The sequence below is a fragment of the Mchenga conophoros genome, linkage group LG9, assembly GCF_057382185.1.
Source record: "Mchenga conophoros isolate Kocher_MC1m ecotype Shallow Benthic linkage group LG9, M_conophoros_male_GT1.1, whole genome shotgun sequence".
Taxonomy (NCBI): Eukaryota; Metazoa; Chordata; class Actinopteri; order Cichliformes; family Cichlidae; genus Mchenga; species Mchenga conophoros.
This window is the reverse complement of record NC_140534.1, coordinates 34,922,879-34,945,260: the sequence shown is the minus strand read 5'-3', so window position 1 is coordinate 34,945,260 and position 22,382 is coordinate 34,922,879. Positions and strand designations below refer to the sequence as shown.

Genomic DNA, 22,382 nt, shown 5'->3' with positions numbered 1-22,382 from the left:
ATCTTCCTGGCCTTGGTCCAGCACCGCCTGCTGTAGATTGAGTGCAGGTCAGGGAGCTCGGAGCGGATGGTGCGCTCAGCTGACCGCACAACCCTCTGTAGAGCTCGTCTGTCCTGCATGGTGCTGTTCCCGAACCAGGTTAAGATGTTTCCCGCCAGGATGCTCTCTATGGTGCACGAGTAAAAGTTCCTGAGCACCTTGGAGGGCAGTTGGAAGTCTCTCAAGCGTCTGAGGTGGTAGAGACGCTGTCGGGCCTTTTTCACCACGGTGTTGATGTGACAGGACCATGACAGGTCCTGCGTGATCAGAGTGTTTATGTAGAAAACATCAGTATGAACATTTGAACTATTTAATCACGTTGCTCTGAGGTTGTGCTCTAGCTCAGGTTTTCAATAATAATAAATGTCAGACGTTCGATTTATGAAAGAAAAAAACACCTGATGCCAGCTCCGACTGACACACCTGAACAGTTTACACCCTGACAAAAAACTGTTTGGGCCTCTGTGTCTGTTTTACCACTTGATGTTTGGGGGCGTGGCCTCTTGGACTCACCTGTGGTAACTGGATTTCCGGAGCTTGACCCGTGGACCGTGTTCACGTCTGAGCTCTGAGGATTGAAATTCCTGGATTTTATTGGGATGTCTTCCACCCAAACAAACACCTGTGAGAGATTCGGGGCCGGTGCGGTCCACCTCTGACTCTCATCAAATGTGGGAATGTTTTTAGGAGGAACGCTGTTCGTCTCTCCAGCAGAGTTTCACAGACTTGCAGAATCGATATTAAGCAGCACTACAGCTGTTTTGGCCGGCAGCCTGCTCTCCAGTCTCAGAGTGCAGTCCTGCTGCACTCGGTCTCTACCCCCGCTTATTACTGTGCAATCCATGGAAATGTATTTTCAGTTACACTTATGGCTTACAGCAATTATGGAAGCAACATAATCAAGACAGAGCAATTATTTCTCTGCATTCCTTTTTTGCAGTGCAGCTCTCATTGGCCTCCTGATTGTGTCCTCCTCTAAAGTCTCAAACTCTCTGCTGTCACGAGGAGCAGGTTCAGCTCATAGTCTGCTGACAGGAGGACACTTTGATTAACGAGGACATGAGAAGACGTCCAAAGGTCGAGTTATCGCCTGATTAATCCTGCTCAAACGATGATGACTGTTACTGTTGTATACCACCGTGCTGATTTCCATCCACCCTCCGCTCTGTGAAGATAAACCTGAAGGAGTCTGAGGAGTCGGGCTCAGCTGCCCAAACTCTTGTTGGGCATTTTGTCTACACGTGGCTTAGTTTACACACAGGAGGAGGCGGCCATACCTGCTGAAGTGCTGCAAAGCCACAAACAGCAGCTTTAGTCCATCTGCTGCCTTCAGGGAATCACACAGAGAGACCGGAGGAGAGCTTTCCCCTCCGATCAATGAAGTCTCAAAAATAACTGAGGAAAGAGTGTGTGTGTGTGTGTGTGTGTGTGTGTGTGTGTGTGTGTGTGTGTGTGTGTGAGAGAGAGAGCGCACAGGTGTGTGTTGTAGGCGGTCACATAAGGTTGTAACGATTTATTGACAGCATTAAGTTGAAGTCTTGAATAATAGAGAGGAGTCCACTGAAGTATCACACACACACACACACACACACACACACACACACACACACACACACACACACACACACGTATGCCTTCCTGTTATGGTGAGGACCAAACAAAATGTCCCCACAATTCCTGAACCAAAGTATCAGAAAACCTCACAGGCATCACGTGTCCTAACAAACGCCACTGAGAACAAAAACAGGACAGTCTCACAGACCTGAGACCCCCGAGCAACCACAGGTCACTATAGGGTTAAATTCCCCAACAAGTAGTTGCAAAGGTGGTGCTGCACCAAAAGCTTCCTTGCGGTGTCTTTGGTCCATGTTAGATTGCCCCGCTCGCCCATGGTTTGCATGGAAGTTGCCAACTACTCATGGAGCAGCAGTGAAACTGTGAGAAGTGCCACACAAACTAAAGAACAGAAACCATTCGCTTTGAAAGTAAAGGTTCGGCTTTATGAACCCTGTTGGTTGGAGTGGTAATGAAGACAAGTCTGTTTTTACGTATTGTTGCTGATTGGAGTTTGTGGAAACCACAGCCACTCCAACAATCTGCTCACGACCAACACAATCACAGGAAGGGTTTTGGTGCGGTCCCCTCTGTATGGACGATTTCAGCCGACAGCCTGGGGTCACCAACCAGTCTGCAGTGAGGCCAAAGGAAGTCCTAAGGAAGAAGCTAACTGAACTTTCAGCATAAATATATGGTGTATGGAACAATGAGACATGCTGGGTTTTATAATATACTTTTACATTTCTGTTGGATAAAATTTGCTATTGTGATTCGAGCTGTCAAATCTTTGAGGTTTCTAAGCCTCACAGATCGTTTTAACTGGTCAAAATGTCCCCGTTTCTAAAAATACCCTCAGTGCTGGGATCTGTTCTTTCTGTAAATTGAGCGAGACGTGCTGAGACGCTCTGCTTCCTCCTTTGTCCTCTCAGAGTGATGACAGACCGGCTGCGTCGAGTTTGATTTAGGATGGTGTGGTGGTTCATCGGCAGTCCATGTTTTACCTAAAGGTGATGTAGATGGGGTCAGCGTGGCCTCTCTTTGGACGAGGTCAGATGTGTTTGACACATTATTGTAAAGAAGGACTAGAATAGAAATGAGTAATTTTAGGTTTGTGTTTCGTTGCGAGTTTAGAGTTTCAGAGACTGAAGCCTTCGCGTGATTGGATGCATATTTAGACTATAAGTGATCAGTGAGGGTCCTTTGCTTATCTGATGGTGAGCCTTACGTCTTCGTCACTTCTTAAACGTGCAGTTGGGCCGACAGTGGGTGGAATATTTTTGCCATATTAAAAGCCGTAAGACTGCTTTGATAAAAACAGTAGATTTTACCCCAGACGACCCGGGAGCTGCTGGTCTGTTTGGGGTTTTGGTGAGACGCTCCACCAAGTGCTTCTCTTTTGGTCTTAAACTGTTTTATTCATCAGCATTCATTCATTCAGAGATCAGATGAAAGCGAGGTGCTAGACGGAGAAGTGTGATGCTTTTATTTTGTATGTATTTTCCACAGAGCACTTCCTCTGCCTGACTGACTAAAGTGATTCGTTAGCTTGTCTGCTGACGGCTGTTTCCTATGTTCTGTGTTTGTGCAGCGGGGGCGGGGGACAAGCTGGGCTGGGCGTTCGGTCTGGGCCTGGAGAGGCTGGCGATGGTCCTCTACAGCATCCCGGATATCCGGCTGTTCTGGAGTCAGGACGAGCGCTTCCTCAAACAGTTCAGAGTTCAGGACATCCACCAACCCGTCTGCTTCCAGGTAGACACAAACATCACACCTGAGTGGAAGAGGAGCAGATTTTCACAAATAAACGCGATCGTGGCTCAAGAGTTGAGAGTTCACCTTGCAATCGGAAGGTTGCCGGTTCGAGCCCCGGCTCCGACAGTCTCGGTCGTTGTGTCCTTGGGCAAGACACTTCACCCGTTGCCTACTGGTGGTGCCAGAGGGCCCGGTGGCGCCAGTGTCCGGCAGCCTCGCCTCTGTCAGTGCGCCCCAGGGTGGCTGTGGCTACAATGTAGCTGCCATCACCAGTGTGTGAATGGGTGGATGAATGGGTGGATGACTGGATGTGTGAAGTGCTTTGGGGTCCTTAGGGACGAGTAAAGCGCTTTACAAATACAGGCCATTTACCATCCTGAAGACGGATGAACGTACCGACTGCAGAATGAAAGAGCTAAAGTCTGTCTTCCATCCTTGTCTTCTTTTCTTTCCTGTTCTGTTTACGTGCCTTCCTCTCCTTTGTCCTTTCCTTTCACTTCTTGTTTCCTTTCATTCGTTAATGAAAGCTCCTCCCCTTGCCCTTAATTTGATCTTGTTTCCTTTTGTTTCAGTCCCATTATTTTGCTTTCGTCACCTTATCTTTTCTTCCCTCCTCTCTTCACTGCTCTCCTCGTTTCCCTTCGTCCATTCGTTTCATTTCCATTTTCCTTTGTCCTCTGCTTCCTGTTTACCCTCCGTGCAGTCTTATTGTGTCTCTGCTGTGTTCAGTCATGTCTCTCTTCAGCTACAACACCGTGTCTGTGCTTGTGTGTTCATCACTAACCTGTAATAACTGCTGGCTCGGTTAGTTTACCTTCAGATGCAATAACGAGTCCGAGTCTCTCGTAATAAAAACAATCTTCTACCGTCGTGAATTAATTCACAAATGCAGAAATTAATTTGCCGTTAACAACGTCCTCCTTGTTATACAGCCACCGTTTAAAAAAGCTGCAAACAGACTGTTTCTTATTTGTGGGCCGTGGTGATCGAGAGTCGCACATACTTCCTACCAGCCAATGACAAAGCAGCAGCCCACCTACCTGTAACCACACTTTACACCCTCACTCCGTGTGTGTGTGTGTGTGTGTGTGTGTGTGTGTGTGTGTGTGTGTGTGTGTGTGTTCTTGCCTCTTAACCTCATGCATAAAACATTTTGACAGTGGGGGCTCACATCAGCCGGCACCAGTCACTTCCACTGACCCCACCATCATCAACACACACACACACACACACACACACACTGTGGGGTGTGTGCAGGTTCACACAGCGGTTACTCCGTCCCCACTAAAGGTGCTCTTTGTCAACTCTCGTCTTCACTAATAAAGAACATTTCAAGTGACTGTTGGAGGGCAAAGAGGAGAAAAGAGAGGAGTAAGATGAAGAGGAGGGATGGTGGGGTGGACGAGGCAGAAAACAGATGGAGGGAGGAAGCAGGGAATGAGGAATAAATGAGGCGAGAGGTAGGACAGAGGAAAGAAGAGGATAAGAATAGATGCAGAATCTGACTAAATGCAGTTATTTGAATAAAAGATCTTTAGATGTAAAAAAATAAAAGGATTGAGTGAAACGTAAGGTGAGAGAAAGTAGGGGGTGACATTAGTGAGGAAAAATGAGAGACAAAACACAGCTTTAATGGAAAAAATATACTGAAGCGAGTTTGAGGAAGTGATTAAAAAAAGAAATGCTTGAAATAAATAAGAGAAATAAAGTGTGGGGAAAAGGAAAAAGAGGGAAAACAGATTAAAGTGTGTCAGGAAAACAGAGGAAAATGTAAATGACTAAAGAGGCACCAAAGTCTGAGAGGGGAAAGTGGAGGAGGAACGATTAAATGGAAGAAACAAAGTGCTGAAAGATACCTTAGTAAGAATGAAGAGAGTGAGAGGAGACGCTGGAAGGGTGGTTGGTGAAAACAACGACATGAACCAGTGTCACCTTATCCAAACACAGCGTCTTTGAACCGTTTCACAACACGTGTTCATCGCACTCAGCCAACCAATGCTAAACCTTCATTAACCGCTGTCCAATCAAACCACCTGCCTAGCTAGCAAAGAAGTCACCCAACTTCCTTAACATCCGACCAACAAACCAAAAAACTGAACCGAGCAGACAACACCTCCCTCCATTGTACAGCTAATATCTGCCTGTATTTACCCCACCTAACTACCAGCTGACCTACACAATCTTTCTTCCTTGTCAGCCAACCAATCCCATCCCTTCACCAACAATGAGAAAGAGCAGCTGATGACCAACTAACTTCATTACCTACCAACTTACCTTAATACCCAACAAACCAATCAAACACTTGATGAGAAGAACTGCTGCCTTTGAAAGTACAACCTATCGTCACCTACCTGGCAGCCCAATCACGTCCTTACCTTCCTACCACCTGACCCTGATGACCTTTATTTCTAGCGGGCGGACCAATCTTCTACTTTTAGCACCAATGAAACATGCAACGAAAGACCCACTGACCTCTTTATCCGACAGCCACCAAACTAGCAAACAAACAGCCAGTTGATCTGTGAACTACCGCCTTCCAAAGAACAAGTGATGGCTGACATCACGTGCACGGTACTTTCAGAACTTATCTGGACCACTATTTTTTTGTGCTTTTGTGACAGAATCAACAAAGTTTTACTCTTAAGCTGAAGTTTGTCAGCTCACATGGACAAATATTCACTCAGTTTATGTCGTCCTCTGAGTCGGCTGGTAATAATCTCCTTTAGGTTATAATCTTACTTCATTGTCTTTTGATCTGAACAAACTGAAGGAAACGAGAGGAAATAAATTGTAAATAGCAAATGCTTTTGAAACAGCCCACAGTGAGTGCATTCAATAAAGGTTTAACTGTATCTGACAAATTACAATAAACACATAATCAGTGTTGTTAAGCTGAAGACGTGAGGAGTGAGGGAGCGACCCTGCTGTCCTCCTGCTGTCCTCCTCACAGCCCTGTAAGTTTTATTGATAAACTCTGTTTCTCCAGAGGGGCCCGGGGAGCATGGCTCATCTCCTGCCCAGGGTCAGTTCACCTCTCCTGGGCTAAGGCTCTCCACCTCTCCCCCGAAAGCCTTTACTGGCCCCCACATCCACAGGTAATGAACTGTGACCGCCCAGGGCCTAACAGGAAATAGACTCCTTGGGTGTCGGTGTGTATGTTTGTATACGCACACACACAAATGGCTTCAGGGAGCTGTGCAGTGCCACTAAACTATTATAGTGTAAACAGACGGCTCACCTCCCTCCATACGTCTGCACAGTATGGTCAGAAATATGTGGATACTTCTCTCCTCACCTACCACCTGCTGTGCAAAGTCTTTCCCTGACGCTCGACTGAGTATAAAAATATCAAATGAGACTCGTTCTTCTCTCTGTTCTTCTACCAGTTTTACTTCTGTCCTTTACTGAAATATGTATGAATTGTTTATTTAACCCTCGTGTGCAGCGCTTTGTGAAAAGCACTTAATAAATAAATGTTACAACTTTATGAATAGATGAATAAATAAAGTTTGGTTTCCAGTTCATTTATAATTAACTAACACTTACCAAAATCAGCCAATCAGTTACTTATCTGCTTGCCCAACCAGCAACCCAACCAACTAATCTATCTAACCAACCACCTACTTTAAGACGTCACGTTTTCTCAAACCTACCCAGCAAACCAACCAACTTTTACCTGCCAACCAACTGCTCAATAGGCCCCTTTCTTGCTAACCAGCCAACCTTTCATCTACCTACCTTCTTAGTTACCTAACCGAGCAATTGCCTGCCTGTGTAACCAACCATTTACCTACCTGCCTGTCTGTGTAGCTGTCTACACAGCTAACCAGTTGTTGTCTATGTTCCTTGACAACCAGCCATCTACTTTGCAAACCAGCCAACCAACAACTTGTCTTAAACCGCAACAAACAAACTAACCACTAATTGACTTTTTTGTCTAACTAATCACCTACATGTGCAGGCAACTAACCAACCACTACCTAAACCAACAACTTACAGCGAACTGGTGATACCTTTCATCCTGGGTAACAAACCAGAAATCTACCAACCACCAACTGACTGTCCAACCAATGTCAAGCCTTCACTGACAAAAACCCAAACAGCAGCTAACTGATCCATCACTGAACCACCTGCCTTCCTCCTGCAGTTAACTAAAGTAAACTAGTCTTTGATAACATATGAAACAAACTGACCAACCAACTGATCACCTTGCTGTTCTTTACCTCCACCTTTGAATTGAGCTAACTACAGCCCAGTTTCTACAGAACATAACTAAATAACATTAAGTTGGCATGTTTCACTTTTCCTTGTTTTGTTCTGACTTTTGTTTCAAAGGTGGAAAAACCAGTGTCACACAGATTGATGTGTCTCAGTGAATAGCATTAAGATGGAGAGAAAATTAAGAAAATATCATTCAGGAGCAGAAATAACAGCAACTTCTCTCACTCTGTGCAAGTTATTCTGAGCATAATAAACAAGTGACAGATGATAGGAATCTCTCCTTCAGTCTGTCGCTGCATAAAACATCACATTTATTCTGTCGTCCCGATAAAGTTTTAATGTGTTATTGTCTTTGTGTTTTACTCTCTGCTGCACTTTCTCCTCTTTCTTCCTACAGTCGGGCTGTTTCTCTTCTCCACTTTCTGTCACATTTCTTCTTCTGTTATTCATTGGGTTCTTTTTTGTTGCTTGAATCTGCACTTTCAGCTCATTTTTATTCACCTCATCTCTCAATCTCTGCAGTTGGTGTGCTGATTACCCCTTCAGTCCTTACATCTTTGTGTTTATGCTTGGTTTACTTTGAAATTCTAATGAGTCTCCAGTCCAAATATCCCATAAATGTACATGTACGAAAACTAATCAATGTGGTGCACAAAGTAAAATTTCAACATCTTTGAGGATCATTAATAACTCATAATGTGTTATTGTGAAATTAAACTATTCTTCAGGGCCTAAACATCAGCCACAAATAACCTCAGCCACGCATCTGCACATAATACATGAATCCAGATGAAGACGTTACAAAACTAAAACCACAGCGAACCAGCAGAAAAACAACAGCGTTATGCCACATTAGCACTCAATCAATTAAACATAAAACTATTACAAATATAATCCATCATGTACTTTGCAACTATTAAGTGGGTACATTAATTATCATTGCATTATTTAGTTAAAATATATTAATGCAGACCAACCAGTTCCCTATGACCTAGCTACCCATCCACCCTCCTAACTACTTACACAACCAGCCTGCCAACCAGTCTCTCTGCTAGCATGGCTAACCAGTTACATACCTGCCAGTCTACCTGTGCAAACAACCAACTGCGTGCCTGTCAATTAAGGACTCACCTACATTCATCTACCACCTTTGCAACCAACCAATCTGTGTACCTGCCAGCATGGCTCATCACTTACATAACTACACAACCAACCAACTCTTTGCCTGCTTGCTTACTTTGATAACTAACCAGTTAAGTACCCACCCATGTAGACACTTAACCAACTACCTAGCTACATACTTGTACGGCTAACTAATTAAGTAATTAATTAACTACCAATCTAAACAACCAATTCCTTTCCTTTGCTTTACTACACAACCAACTAATTGCTTTCCCACCCACCTATGTACATGACTAACCAAACATGTGATTACCAGCCTATGCAATAAACCAGTTCCCTACCTTCCTGTTTGGGTAATCAATTACTCACCTACACGACTAAATAATTGCCTGCCTAGATAACTAACCACTATTTAATGAACCAATCAAGTGCCCACCTACCTAGATGCTCATTCAACCACCTACCTACTTACCTCCATGGCTAATCAGTTACTTACCTATCGACACGATGAACCAATCGTGTGCCTAGCTCTGTTTTTCAGGGACTTTTTTGTAAAGAGAAATTATCAGTTAATATTTCCACCATTGCTTACAGTGAACATTTTTAAGTTGAGCTGTCAGTCATTGTTGTTTTATACGTTTGTTTTTCAGACGCTCAGTAAGTACCCACCTCTCCATAACGACATCTCCTTCTGGCTGCCGAACGGCAAAGAGAGCGAGGCAGGCAGAGAGAGCTTCACAGAGAACGACTTCTACGAGCTGGTGCGCTCCATCGGAGGAGACCTGGTGGAGAAAGTGTCTCTCGTGGACAATTTCACACACCCAAAGTAAGAAAACCCACTGAGGGTCAGTAAATGGCTCTTTTTGCACAGGTCATTATGATGCTAAATTCCCTCCTCCTGCTCAGAGTGCTGCTGGTACACCCTGTGATTAAGCAAACATCAGCGACGGTTGAGGTGACTGTCTTTATTGATATCCCAGGTTGAGAGTGATTAACAAGCTGTTTGGTTGTGAGGGACCAGGAGCTTCGATGAACTCAGTGCTTGTCTTGCTTTGGTTCATTTGTGATATAACAAATATTTGAGGGTATTTGCTGGTGGAGCAGATCTGTATTTACCACAGATAGACTATCAAAGAATTACTATGCCATTATTGATATGCCATTTTAGCATTAAAGCCTCTTACTGTGATGCTAGCTCTGAGCTTTAGTCGGGTTTCTAAGCTAGCTGGCATCAAGAGCTGCAGTCCACTCTGAGTTTAGTAGCACCTTATATAATAATTCAATTCAATTTTATTTATATAGCGCCAAATCACAACAAAAGTCGTCTCAAGGCGCTTCATAGGTACAGAGAAAAACCCAACAATCATATGACCCCCTATGAGCAAGCAGTTTGGTGACAGTGGGAAGGAAAAACTCCCTTTTAACAGGAAGAAACCTCCAGCAGAACCAGGCTCAGGGAGGGGCGGGGCCATCTGCTGTGATTGGTTGGGGTAAGAGAAGGAAGACAGGATAAAGACATGCTGTGGAAGAGAGACAGAGGTTAATAACAGATATGATTCAGTGCAGAGAGGTCTGTTAATACATAGTGAGTGAGAAAGGTGACTGGAAAGGAAAATAATAATACTTTAAAACTCAAAGGAGTGCAAAAGGTGCTTTTAACTGCACATCTCTTATCATGAAATGGACAAAATACATCAAGCAAACAGCATCCTGCCGCTTCTTGCTGTGGTTGTAGTCCAGTTATTTTTATGCTAACTGCTAGCTGGCTAATGCATCATGTTAGCATTGTGCTAAAAGTGCAAACCAATAAGTGGGTAGTTCCTATTCACTGTTCATTCATCTTTAACTGCCTATCCAATTCAGCGGGCTGGAACCTATCGCAGCGATCACATGGTACGAGATGAGGTTACACCTGGACAGGTTCACGCTCACATTCACACCTACAGCCCAGACAAAGGGCTTACCACTGCACCGCTGTGCTGCTCCCATAGACTCTGTTACATGGAACTGATGCAGGTGACGCTAAGGCAGAAGTGCTTCAAACCTGCATTGCATTTACTGGCCAGCAGGGTGCGAATGTACAAACATGCATGGAAAAATAGCCCTAACTTTATGACATCATGATGAGTTCATGGTCACAGCCATGAGTTTGTGCTCTTTCTGAATCCAAAGCCAAGTTCATTTTTTAAATTTGGTCCCATTAGAGTGAAATGAGTCATATCTGCCCATCACTCATCACGGCCTTTTCAAAACACTCAGAAGCCACTAACCAATGGGCTACATCTTTTATTTACAGTCTGTGGAGTTACTATCAGAACCTGCACGGCGTGGCCCAGAGGGACTATAGAGCCTCTACACCGCAGAGGCTTAGAGTCAGCAGTAAAGTACTTAAAGTAAATATAGGATCAGAAACCAATGATGAAAAAACAAAAACTGCAGGAAAAAAAAACAGAAAATAAAAAGGAAAAAGTAACAAAAACAGAGAAACAGGAGCAAAGGTCATCCTCTCTGTGGTGCTGCTGAAGGCCGGTGACTGATGGCAGAGTCATCGGTTCCACACACACACAGACATAAACTCACACACACACACACACGCACACACACACACACACACACACAACAACACCTTGTTGTTGAATTGTGCTATACAAATAAATTTGCCTTGCCTAAACTCACACACACACACACACACACACACAGACATAAACTCACACACACACACACACACAACACACACAGACATAAACTCACACACACACACACACACACACAAACTCGCACACACACAAACTCACACTCGCACACACACAAACTCGCACACACACAAACTCGCACACACACAAACTCACACACACACACACACACAAACTCACACACACACAAACTCGCACACACACAAACTCGCACACACACAAACTCACACACACACACACAAACTCGCACACACACAAACTCACACACACACACACACACCTATTTGTACTGTAAAAAGTGCCTGTTTACTCTAAATGACAATGATAATCAATACACACACACACACATACACACACAGCTGTCCTTGGCGTGCACCTTCGAGTCTGCAGTGCCTGCTGTTGACATCTCATTTTTTAGGAAGTACGACTGTGTGTGTGTGTGTGTGTGTGTGTGTGTGTGTGTGTGTGTGTGTGTGTGTGTAAAGGGCAGCAGTGGGAGGTTGGTACCTTATGGCTGAGAACTCCTAATCCACATCACTGTAACTAACACACACACACACACACACACACACACACACACACACACACACCAACACACCAACACACACACACACCAACACACGCTCGCCCGATCTTGTGTTGGAGTGTGTGCAGCGAGGGCCCTGCAGTGCGTAAAAATGTCCTACACTATTCATCTTTCAGCATTTTAATGTCTTTTAAATAGCGACAGAGCGCACCCACACCCACACACACCCACACACCCACACACACACACACACACACACACACACACACACACACACACTTACATTAATACCAGTGACTCTTGCGTTGCAGCTAATGGGCAGAGAGGTGAGAGGCCCAAAGCTGAAGCCAGAGCAGCGTTTGAGAGTAAGATTTCAGAGTTCAGCTAAATCGCTGCAGACAGTGGATTAACTTACAGCTGCAGTGAACTTTCACAGACCGATCCGAACATTTGGTGCCAAAACGTCCAGAAGAGCTGACCTTTGCTGGAGCGCTGCAAATAGATGAAGCGTTTTAATTAGCTGCAGCGTCCAGGTTTGTTTAACCTCCACGGCAGACGTGCAGACGACAGCTTTGAGAAAGAAACTGTAGAAATCTTCTCTTTTTTTTCACACTTGAATCCGGTTGTTCAGTCTGACGTCACTAGCCATGTCTGGGTCTAAACTCCGCTGCAGGTCCATATATCAAACGATCACTGTGGCATTACTGAGAGTTGAAAAACTGTCTAAAGTCTTTCATCTTTAATAAAATGATCAGCGTTCTGCTCTACCAGGTGTAACAATTGAGTTTAACATCCAGGCATCCATGAAAACAGAATTTATGACATTTAACGGAGTTAGAAGTTAGCAGGGAGTTAGCTCGCTAGCTTCTATCTAAATACAATATAGCATGTCCTGACTGCGGGGTTTTGGAAACAAATTCAAACGTACAGCTCTGTTATCACTTCCAGCATAAATGAAGACAGAAAACTAAACAGCAGTGATGTTTGTAGGGTTACTGAAGTTGAGCTAGCTGGTATATAATGATGTGCTACGTGACCGCTAGCGACACAGCTATGTTAGCATAATATAAACAAGCTAACTTTTTTCCCACTCGATAAAAGTTACCGTGAGTGTTCTCGGTGGTCAGGAACAAATGTAATCGCATGGCAGGATGCTGTAAAAGGACCAAACTTCAGCCAGAGAACAACTGAGATAATCCATCCACAATACGAGGTTAGTCATTCATATACTGCTGCATGGGCTGGGCTGTAGTTACATCCTAAGGTTTTAAAAACTGAGCTTAAATAAATGATTAGTGGTAATAAAAGCCGAGGGAGGTCAACAGTGATCACTGACTGTTTTAGGAGCTTTTTGAGATCAAATATAAGAAAATACAAAACATTAAACATGTTAACAACACAAAAGCCATATTAAACGCAGCTACTTAGACCCGGAAGTAGGATTCGTCGCGTCATCACTGAACAACCGGATTAACATCTACACCGGTGTGGACGTTAACCAGTCTGGAAGAAATAATCAGCGATGTCCTCGCTGTTATTTCCAAAACAAGTTGCTGCCAACCTGCTAGCCCCGCCTACTTCCACCACAGTGTTTCCTCTGCCTGCTGACCGGCTCACCAGCCTCCAGGTGTATGACTGCACGTGAGAAATAAGTTCTTGGGTGTAAAAATGTGTGTGTTCAGCAGGTGGCTGAAGCACACCAAACCCTGACAGGCACAGAGACTGGTTTGCAACCTCCCAACAACCACTAGTTGCTAGGAAAAATGATTCCCAACCAGTTGGTGTATGGTTGCTGGAACAGAAGGCTGCACCAGAAACATCCCTGTGTTAGCTTTGATGCTGTCGCCTGCAGTTTGCACGGAGACTCCAACTTGTCTGCAAAACCTCGTCAACTGGTGTCTCTGGGGTCCTCGTCTGTAGGCCTGGTGATCGAGGCCTCACATTTCCGTGGGCGGGTTTTCTGCTGAGAGCGTTTCCACTTCAGGTGTGGACTGAAATAAAGTGTCCGTGAATCCAAGCTCGGCCCAAACGAAGCTGCTGTAACGCAGTCGGCATCCCGAGATCGTTGGAGACTTTAATTTTGACTTTACTTCACTATTATTGGCCGCTGCTCACCACACTAATCCAACACCTCTGCTAGTTATACTAACGATCAGGTTTCCAGGGAAAGTGGTCTCTGTTTGACTACAGACTCTCCCATTGGCTGGTTTCTATATACATTTTCTTTCTTATCTGAAAAATGATCATCTGTGCAGCTTCAGTCTCACAATATTTTTGGCAAAAATCAAACAAACCTTTTCAGTATGCTGCCCTCGTTTTCCTGGGAATAATCAGGAGGAGCTGAAACTGGTGGAGCTCGTTAGTGCGGGAGTTTGAGTCGACTGTGAAAGTTGTCCTGGTGGTCACTGATGCACGTTTGCTTAAATAATCCAGAAAATGAAGGTGTAGCACACAAGTCAAGGATTTTCTAGAGAAAAGCTTTTATTTTGAAGGAGCTGGGGCTCCTGTGTGGGACAGGCAGATAAAGTGAGTCAGAGTGAGGCTGGGAGACAAAGGGAGCGAGCGGCAGGAAGAGGTTTTGGGGGAAAACAGGTGCAATGCAGGTGTTTTATGCAGCACTAATCAACGAGCTGATAACTGCAATTAAGAGCGAGAAACTTTCCCTCCACCATCATCGTCATCATCATCATCATTAGGCTGCGAGGCCGGCGACCACAGCGTCTACGGGTGGAGGCGGGAGACACGAGTGTGAGCCATCAGCAGAGAAAATGACAGCGTGTGGGGGAGAGGGGGGAGGTTAGGGAGGAGGAAAGGTGCAATGCAGGTGTTTCGTGCAGCACTAATTTAAGGAGACAATCCAAAAGTATGTGGCCAGCGGCTTTACCGCCCGACGTTTAAAAACCACCAGGAAGGACTCGGACATTTCCCTCCAGTGGGTGTTTATAGTTTATAATAATTACAGCTCACTGGTGAGAGATAGAAACATTTAAAGTAGTTTAAACGATCAGCTGATTTTCCATTTAAAGAAATTTGATTGGTAGTGATTTAAAAACTGTTTCAGGGTTTTACCTCCAATGATGCAGATTTCAGACAAACACGTTCATCGGTGTGTCATTGTAGGTCACACAGTCCACGGTTGGACTTTTCCAGTATGATTGATGTACTCTGAATACCAAACACATCGGCTTCCTGGTGTCACATGATGCTACCACATGTCATCTTCTCAGCCTCTGCACGCCGTCAGGATGTGAGTGACGCTGCACAGACTGACCAACACAGCTGCCGAGCCTGACGATGATTGGATGAATCTGCTGCTCAGATGTTTCTCACATCATTAGATGGATACGGGATCATTTCCATATTTCAACATCCACAAACAACTTTTGTGCCTTTGTTTAAGTTCAGCCATCAAAAACACCTGAAGTCTGTCTGCGCCCTCAGCCCTCACACCTGTACAGGTGCATTAATGACACTGATGATCAAAGCACTGCAGGTGTGTGTGAATGGATAGAACGATGTCCCAGAAGAGGGAAAAGCTAAATCTGGATGCAAAGGTGGAAAAACCGAGCCGTCAGATTAATCCTGTTTGCTCCCAGACGTTCGGTGATTTATTGAGCTTTTATTCTTTTCCCAGAGTAAAGTCTCCGAAAGACAAACTGAACATTTATTCCGTGTTAACGTATTCACCCTTTCCAACCCCGGCTCCCTCCCTCTCTGCTCTCCCTGCTGTGACAGATCGCTCGGCTGTCATTAGTCAGCATATTAAATTTTGCTAACAGCCCGAACTGGATCCAGAAAAAGTGATGAAGAAGCCGAGACTGTTCTCGTCAGAAACACGAACCGGCCGTCAGAGACTCGCTTTAACCCCGCCGCGCCGCCGTCTCCGCCTGCCTCACCTCAAACCAATCGGCGTTTAAAAGTGCCCCCGCTGATCGATGCTTAGCTGTCGCAGTGATTTACAATAAATGTGTGTGACGCTGAGCTGACAGGGCCGACTCCCCCAGGAGGAGCTTTACCTTTACTGACTCTATATTTACAAGAAGAGCAGACACTGATCAGCAGCTACGCTGAACCCACCTGAGCACACTTCACACACGTTTATAGGAGCGTATGAACGTTGAAGATGACAGAAAGGCTGGTTGTGCGTCACAGATGTGAGAGGATAAACCCTTGCAGGATATTCCAGTGTGAGGATATGAACACACATCCTTTCATTATTAGACTTAAAGTGCTGTTTAATGCTCCTAATATTTAAAATATTGCATTAGTAATTAATAATTCTGTTGTACACACTTAATGCAAATATTTATTTACCTTTATTTCTTTTTATCCAATTTTTCTTTTATTTATTTTTCAGTTAAATTTCATTTATCTGTCATTGCTTCACAACAACATTGGTCTGAAGCTTTTTATAGATTTTAAAGCAAAGACCTCACAATGTCAAAGAGAAGACCCCAACATCATACAATCATTGGGGAGGAAGAACTCCCGTTTAATAGGAAGAAACCAGAGACGGGTACTGGAGGCCAAGGTAATGCCATCCAGAGTAAGAATCTGGTTAGATACCATATTTCTAAGCTTTTCAGGGCCGAGTACAATAACCTCAGTTTGATCTGAATTAAGAAGCAGAAAGTTAGCGGCCATCCAGGTCTTTATGTCTTTAAGACATTCCTGCAGTTTAACTCATTGGTGTGTGTTATCTGGCTTCATGGACAGATAGAGCTGGGTGTCATCTGCATAGCAGTGTAAATGTATGCTATGTCTTCTAATGATGCTGCCTAAGGGAAGCATGTATAATGTAAACAGAATTGGTCCTAGCACTGAACCCTGTGGAACTCCATAATTAACCTCAGTGTGTGAAGAGGACTCTCCATTTACATGCACAAACTGGAGTCTATTAGATAGATATGATTTTTAAACTTTGTTGTGTTTATTTTGTAGAAATGCAGAAATGAGTGTAAGATTAAAATGATAAATTAATAAAATTAAAACTTAAATAGGAACGTTAATAAATGGGTGGAAAAAAAAACCTGCGATAGGTGAAATCCGCAAAGTAGCCAACTTTATTTTTTACAATTATTATAGATGTTTTAAGGCAGTTAAAGCCCTCACTACACTTTATACACTCCCCTCAGACAGGCGTGAACACTTTCACACTTTTCTCTCTTGTTTAAACACAAAGTTCAAACCTTCGTAGAAAAATAAGTCCAGTATCAGAGAATGAAACCAAAGACACCCGCAGGTGACGACGTGTCATCCACACTGTTGTGTTTGTTGGGGAGAAACTTACAAACATACAGCACGTCAGAGTCACACTGCTGGGATCAAAGATTTATGTAAATCTGACAAGCTGAACGCATTTCACATTCATGCACAAAAACAATCAGCGAGGCTGCGACAGGTGAAGCGTGTCATAGCGAGGGACCACTGTATTTATTATTTTTATTTTAAATTTAAAATTCAGTCTCGTAGTCGGGGATCGGTCTGACAGGGCCTCCCTCCCGGCCGCCACCCGGCACACTTTGCACCGACCTCTGCGTCACCTCCTGTGGGTGGTGGGCCTAGAGGAGGACGGACTCATGCCCCTTTTTCAGGCTGAGCCCCATGGACCAAGGCACGGCCACCAGACGCTCTCGGGCACCCTACCCAGGGCGGGGTCTCGATAACCCCCGATAGCGGTCTTTTGAACCGCTCTTTGTCTGGTCCCTCACCCAGGACCAGTTTGCCTTTGGAGACCCCGCCCCCCAACAACATAACCCCCGGGACACAAACCCGTCCACCACGAAAGGTAGAGATTCTCAGAGCGGTTAGAATTTAAAATGTAAATATTAATTTACGCCACATTTTCTATACTAAGTCCTTGGATCCTGAGGTTTGATGTCAGCTTCTATTTGTTTGTATTACACAAAGAACCTGCAAACACTTATGGATTCATTATTGATCATTGCTGTGGATGTTTAATCATCACTTAGGTGCTCGTGCTTTTGCTCAGTACTTTTGAAATCGGGGGAAAGTGCAGTCTGCTGTTCAAAGTCTGACTTCATAAGTGGCCACTGCAGTCTGGACGAGTGTTGATGTGAGACTCATCTCCAAACAAACCATAATGTGCATTATGGCTGCAAATTGATCTAAAACCCACTAAAGCTGCCGGAAACTGCAGCCTCTCAAATATATTTCTCCTCCAAAGTTAATCGAATGAGAGAGCGAGGGGAGAGGAAACAGAGCTCTCTCTCTCCTGCACCATAAACGTCTCGTGTAGTAGCAAATCAAAGCTGATGGCTCGCTATCATCCCCCACAAATCTGCATTTATCCGCCGGTAACACTGTCAGCCGCGACCGGGCCGGGACCAATTCGATAAGCCGACAGAGCTGTCAGTCAAGTTGACAGTCCCCTCCCCCTCCACACTCAGGGGAGAGAGGGAGAGGAGGCGGGTGAGGTGAAGATTGACTGTGGTAGTTTAGACAGATGCTGTGGAGTAATCTCCTGCTTTAGTCGGAGCAGCAGCACTCTCCCCATCATTGTCTCAGCAGGCTCAGCCGGGAATTCCAGCATCCTTTTCCCCAAAGGACACTTCCTAGTTCCTCCTGATGATGATGATGATGATGCACTTGGCTGGAAAACCCTGATCAGCCCTGTGAAGGATGTCTCTGCTCTGAGCTCACACACCCTGCAGAGGAAACGTGTTTGACTGTTTGTATCCACGACTCGCTCCAGAGTTTGTGTCCACAGGTGAAGGCAGGGACACCGAGGTCCACAGTAACTCAGAGCTTTGCCTTTCAGCAGCTCTCTGTTAACCACAACACCTCCTGCAGTCCAGCTCTCCATCACCCGTGAGCCTGAGAGCTCAGTGAATATTTATATAATGCAAACAAAACAAAACAGTGAAAACTAAACGTAGGCTAAAACATGTTTCCAGGTGGACTCCGAGGCCTGTCTCCCGGCTCGCAGTCCATGTGCGCTGAACATGAAGTGGATCAATATGTTTCCAAGCAGCCATCATCAGTCCAGCAGATCCCAGTGATCCATACATGTTACAGGCGCACTTCCTGCATATTTCCGAATGGTAGAGATTCCCGTGAGGTCTGAGCTCCAGTTCTGGATGTTGCTCTAACGATCAGATATGTGTCTGTGATGGATCAGAATGGGAACAGGTTTGTTGTGGCTTCAGTTTCTCTCACACAGTTCTTGTGTGTTTCAGATCGTTAAATATTGATTTGGGTCAGTTTTGACTGCCTTGTTTTGGAAAACAAATACTGGGGTCCAGACCCGGTGACCTCACGGGTCACGGCCGCGAAGACATCTGATTTGTCTACGGTCTCAGTGCAACAGGAAACGCAGCGCCATCTTTAGGTGCCGGTCGAGAGCGCAAGAAAACCAACTAACCTTCTTAAATCCACGGGGACATCAACGATCCATCGATGTTGGGGTTAGGCTCGTGTTTATTCTCTAAATGGAGATCTTGTAACAGAAGAGCTGCAAAGACGCAGAGAAACAGACTTAATTTGAAGGAAACGTGTTTCTCAAACACGCCTGTTTATCACGTGTTAAAGTGCCGCCTGACGATGGCGACGACTGTTATTGTACCTGTGCAGGCGTAGACGAGTAGATGAGCAAGTCAAAGGTCCAGAGCAGCAGTGACTTTATTTAAAGGTCTGAAAGGCTGATTTTCTCACAGCTCACACTGTAAAGTTCAGTAAACAGGTTTCAGAGGTGGGTGGAGGTGGGTGGAGGGTTAACAGCTGGCTGCTACTAAAGAGCGTCGGTTTGGACTGTAAATTGGACGTGAGAGCGCTGGCTGACACTGACGGCTGAAGCAAAGAGTAGCTGGAGTGCAGAGCGCTCCGTACACCATCCTCTCCCTCCACCTGTCATCCTGTCATCGCTGCCTCTCCCTCTCTGCCGGCTCAGCAGGAGACGGAGAGGCAACCACCCACCACAGCTCCATCAATGATTTAACAGAGAGACGAACGCTCTCCCCAAAAAAGATGAAGGAGGAAGGAGAGTGACGCCTCAGAGGGAGGGAGAGGGGGAGGAGACGGATGACAAAAAGGAGGATGGGAGGGGGAGCGGTAGAGCGAGTGCCGTTACCTGTGGGGGGAAACGGGGAGAGAGAGAGAGCTGCCACTGAATTATGCAGGATTGCTTTCTGTTCCCAAAACCAATCAGCCTGACGGAGAGGGACAGGGGCCGCCATCTCCGCCCCTCTCCCCTCACTGCACCTCTGCACGATGCATTAAGCGGTCAGTCGGGACGCTCCCACAGGGGTCCGGCCTCCCCCCCTCCCACAGGGGTCCGGCCTCCCCCCCTCCCACAGGGGTCCGGCCTCCCCCCCCCACTCCCACGCTGTGGTCTGCGAGTCCTGGAAGCAGGACTAAATAAAAGTGTCCCCACCCACAATTATTAACATATTTTCGGCCCGTGAATGTGTCTTCAGCTTCACAGAGGGGAAACTCTTGTGAAAGAATCAACACCTGATTAAAAATGATTTACCTGCAGCATCAGTCGCTTGATTGGATGCAGGATTTTCCGACTGTTCTTTAATCAGCAGCTGAGCTTTCATCTGATGCTGACTGCGCTCAGCAGCTGGAGCAGCCGGTGGCAGTGAGATAAAGAAACCAGGCTGTTATTAAACTCTGATATTTCCAGGTCAACATCAGCAGCTTCTCCTGTTGTTTCCACGCCGGCTCCACGGTTATTTCCTCCGTTTCCACACAAAGTGGTGATTTCACACAGAGCTGACAGTTTGCACGAGACACAGGTTCTTGACTGTGACTCTGGACTGGGTTTGGATTAGAGAAGCAGCGAGCGAGGTGAGCTCAGCTGTCCTGGGATCAGCTAACATGGAATCAACCGTTCACGTACGTGCTGCAGTTGTAGTTTTAGGACCGAGCTGTGAAAGTGTTGCTGTTTCTCGAAACCGTTGTTTATTTTGTGAGGCGCCTGCGAGCGCTGGAAGCATTAAATTAAATTCAACAAAGGAAATTAGCCACATGAAAGGCTCGCTCTGAAAACGCAGCTCAGGGTTTGTCTTTAAAAGCGCGAGAAGTAATCTCTCATCAATCACGGCGCTCACGCGGCGCAGCTTTCTGGCCCTGCCCTCCCGTGGAATCGATGTGTGGAACATAATTTACTTCATGAAGCCAAAAAGCACAGCAGCTCTTTGTCTTGGAGCTCGCTCCTCAGAGGAGCGCCGCCATCGCCACTAAATTAAAAGAAACAGCAACAATAACTTTGGATTCCCTGCTGTCAATAGTGGTAATGGAGTCTGTGTAACACACACACACACACACACACACACACACACACACACAGACACACACACTCACTCACTCACACACACACACACACACACACACACACACACACACACACGCACACACACACACACACTCTCACACACACACACACACACATACACACACTCTCACACACACGCACACACACACACACACACACACACACACGCACACACACACACACACACACACGGCCGTGACTCCGGGGTGCTCGAACCTCCCTGTTTTCTAAATGGGATCTAGGTTTCACTTTATCTCGCTTTTCTCTAAATGCCAACATCATCCTGTTCACCTTTTCAAAATGTCGCCTCCTCCTCTCCTCACCTCCTTCTTTTCCTTGTCTTTATGCTTCCTCCCTCCTCCTCCTCCTATCTGGGTTACCTTGCAGTGTTAGCATATTCGCTTACTGCAGCACTCACTCCCGGGAGTGTGTGTTTGTGCACCAGATCGGAGTTAGTTTAGGAGTGTGTGTGTGTGTGTGTGTGTGTGTGCGTGTGTGTGTGTGTGTGTGTGTGTGTGCGTGTGTGTGTGTGTGTGTGTGTGTGTGTGTGTGTGCAGCAGTAATGTTTTATGGGCATTAGAGAGCTGGTGTATCAACAACAACACGCCAGATTTATGTCAGCCAGCTCACCGGCTGCCACAGCCCCAAGGGCCTCTGGGTAATCTGGGTGTAATTGAGCATGGAGGTTATGGTGGCAAACACACACACACACACACACAAAGATAATAAACACATCAAACTCCACGTGCTGGTACGCACAGACTGCAAACACAGCGCAGGTGTAAACACTCAGAGGTCTTCGTGTCGCACATCGATGCTGAAAACAAACACAAGAAATATAAATGAGACAAACCAACAGGAAGCTGTGCTGGTTTTTGTGTCTTTGTGGGGTCCTGGTTCCTGTCTCACCTGAGTGACAGGACGTGGGAATCCTGCATAGTCCCAAAAACAGCTTGAACATGCGCTCTCGACAAAACACTAAACAGCAACAAGGAATCTGAAGCAAAGAGCAGAATGACACAACTGTGAGGGAGGACGCGGCGCTGACGCACCGAGGAACAACTGCAGAAGGCCAACCAGGAGACACCTGAGAGGAGAGCCTGGGAAACAAGACGTGAGCACAAAGCACAAGAGACGGGACAGGAAGTAGCTGAGCTCACCGAGCTGACGCAGAGAA

The 22,382-nt window shown here is 45.7% G+C and overlaps 1 protein-coding gene across 2 annotated transcripts in view; it reads left to right on the top strand.

Annotated features, from left to right (window-relative positions):
* fars2 (phenylalanyl-tRNA synthetase 2, mitochondrial) overlaps nt 1–22,382 on the top strand; it is a 135,192-nt gene that overhangs the window by 87,552 nt on the left and 25,258 nt on the right. For both annotated transcript variants that reach the window (XM_085285750.1, XM_085285751.1), the window contains exons 8-9: nt 3,185–3,345; nt 9,339–9,514. In XM_085285750.1, coding sequence (XP_085141876.1) covers nt 3,185–3,345; nt 9,339–9,514 — 337 coding nt within the window. The remainder of the gene's footprint in view (nt 1–3,184; nt 3,346–9,338; nt 9,515–22,382) is intronic.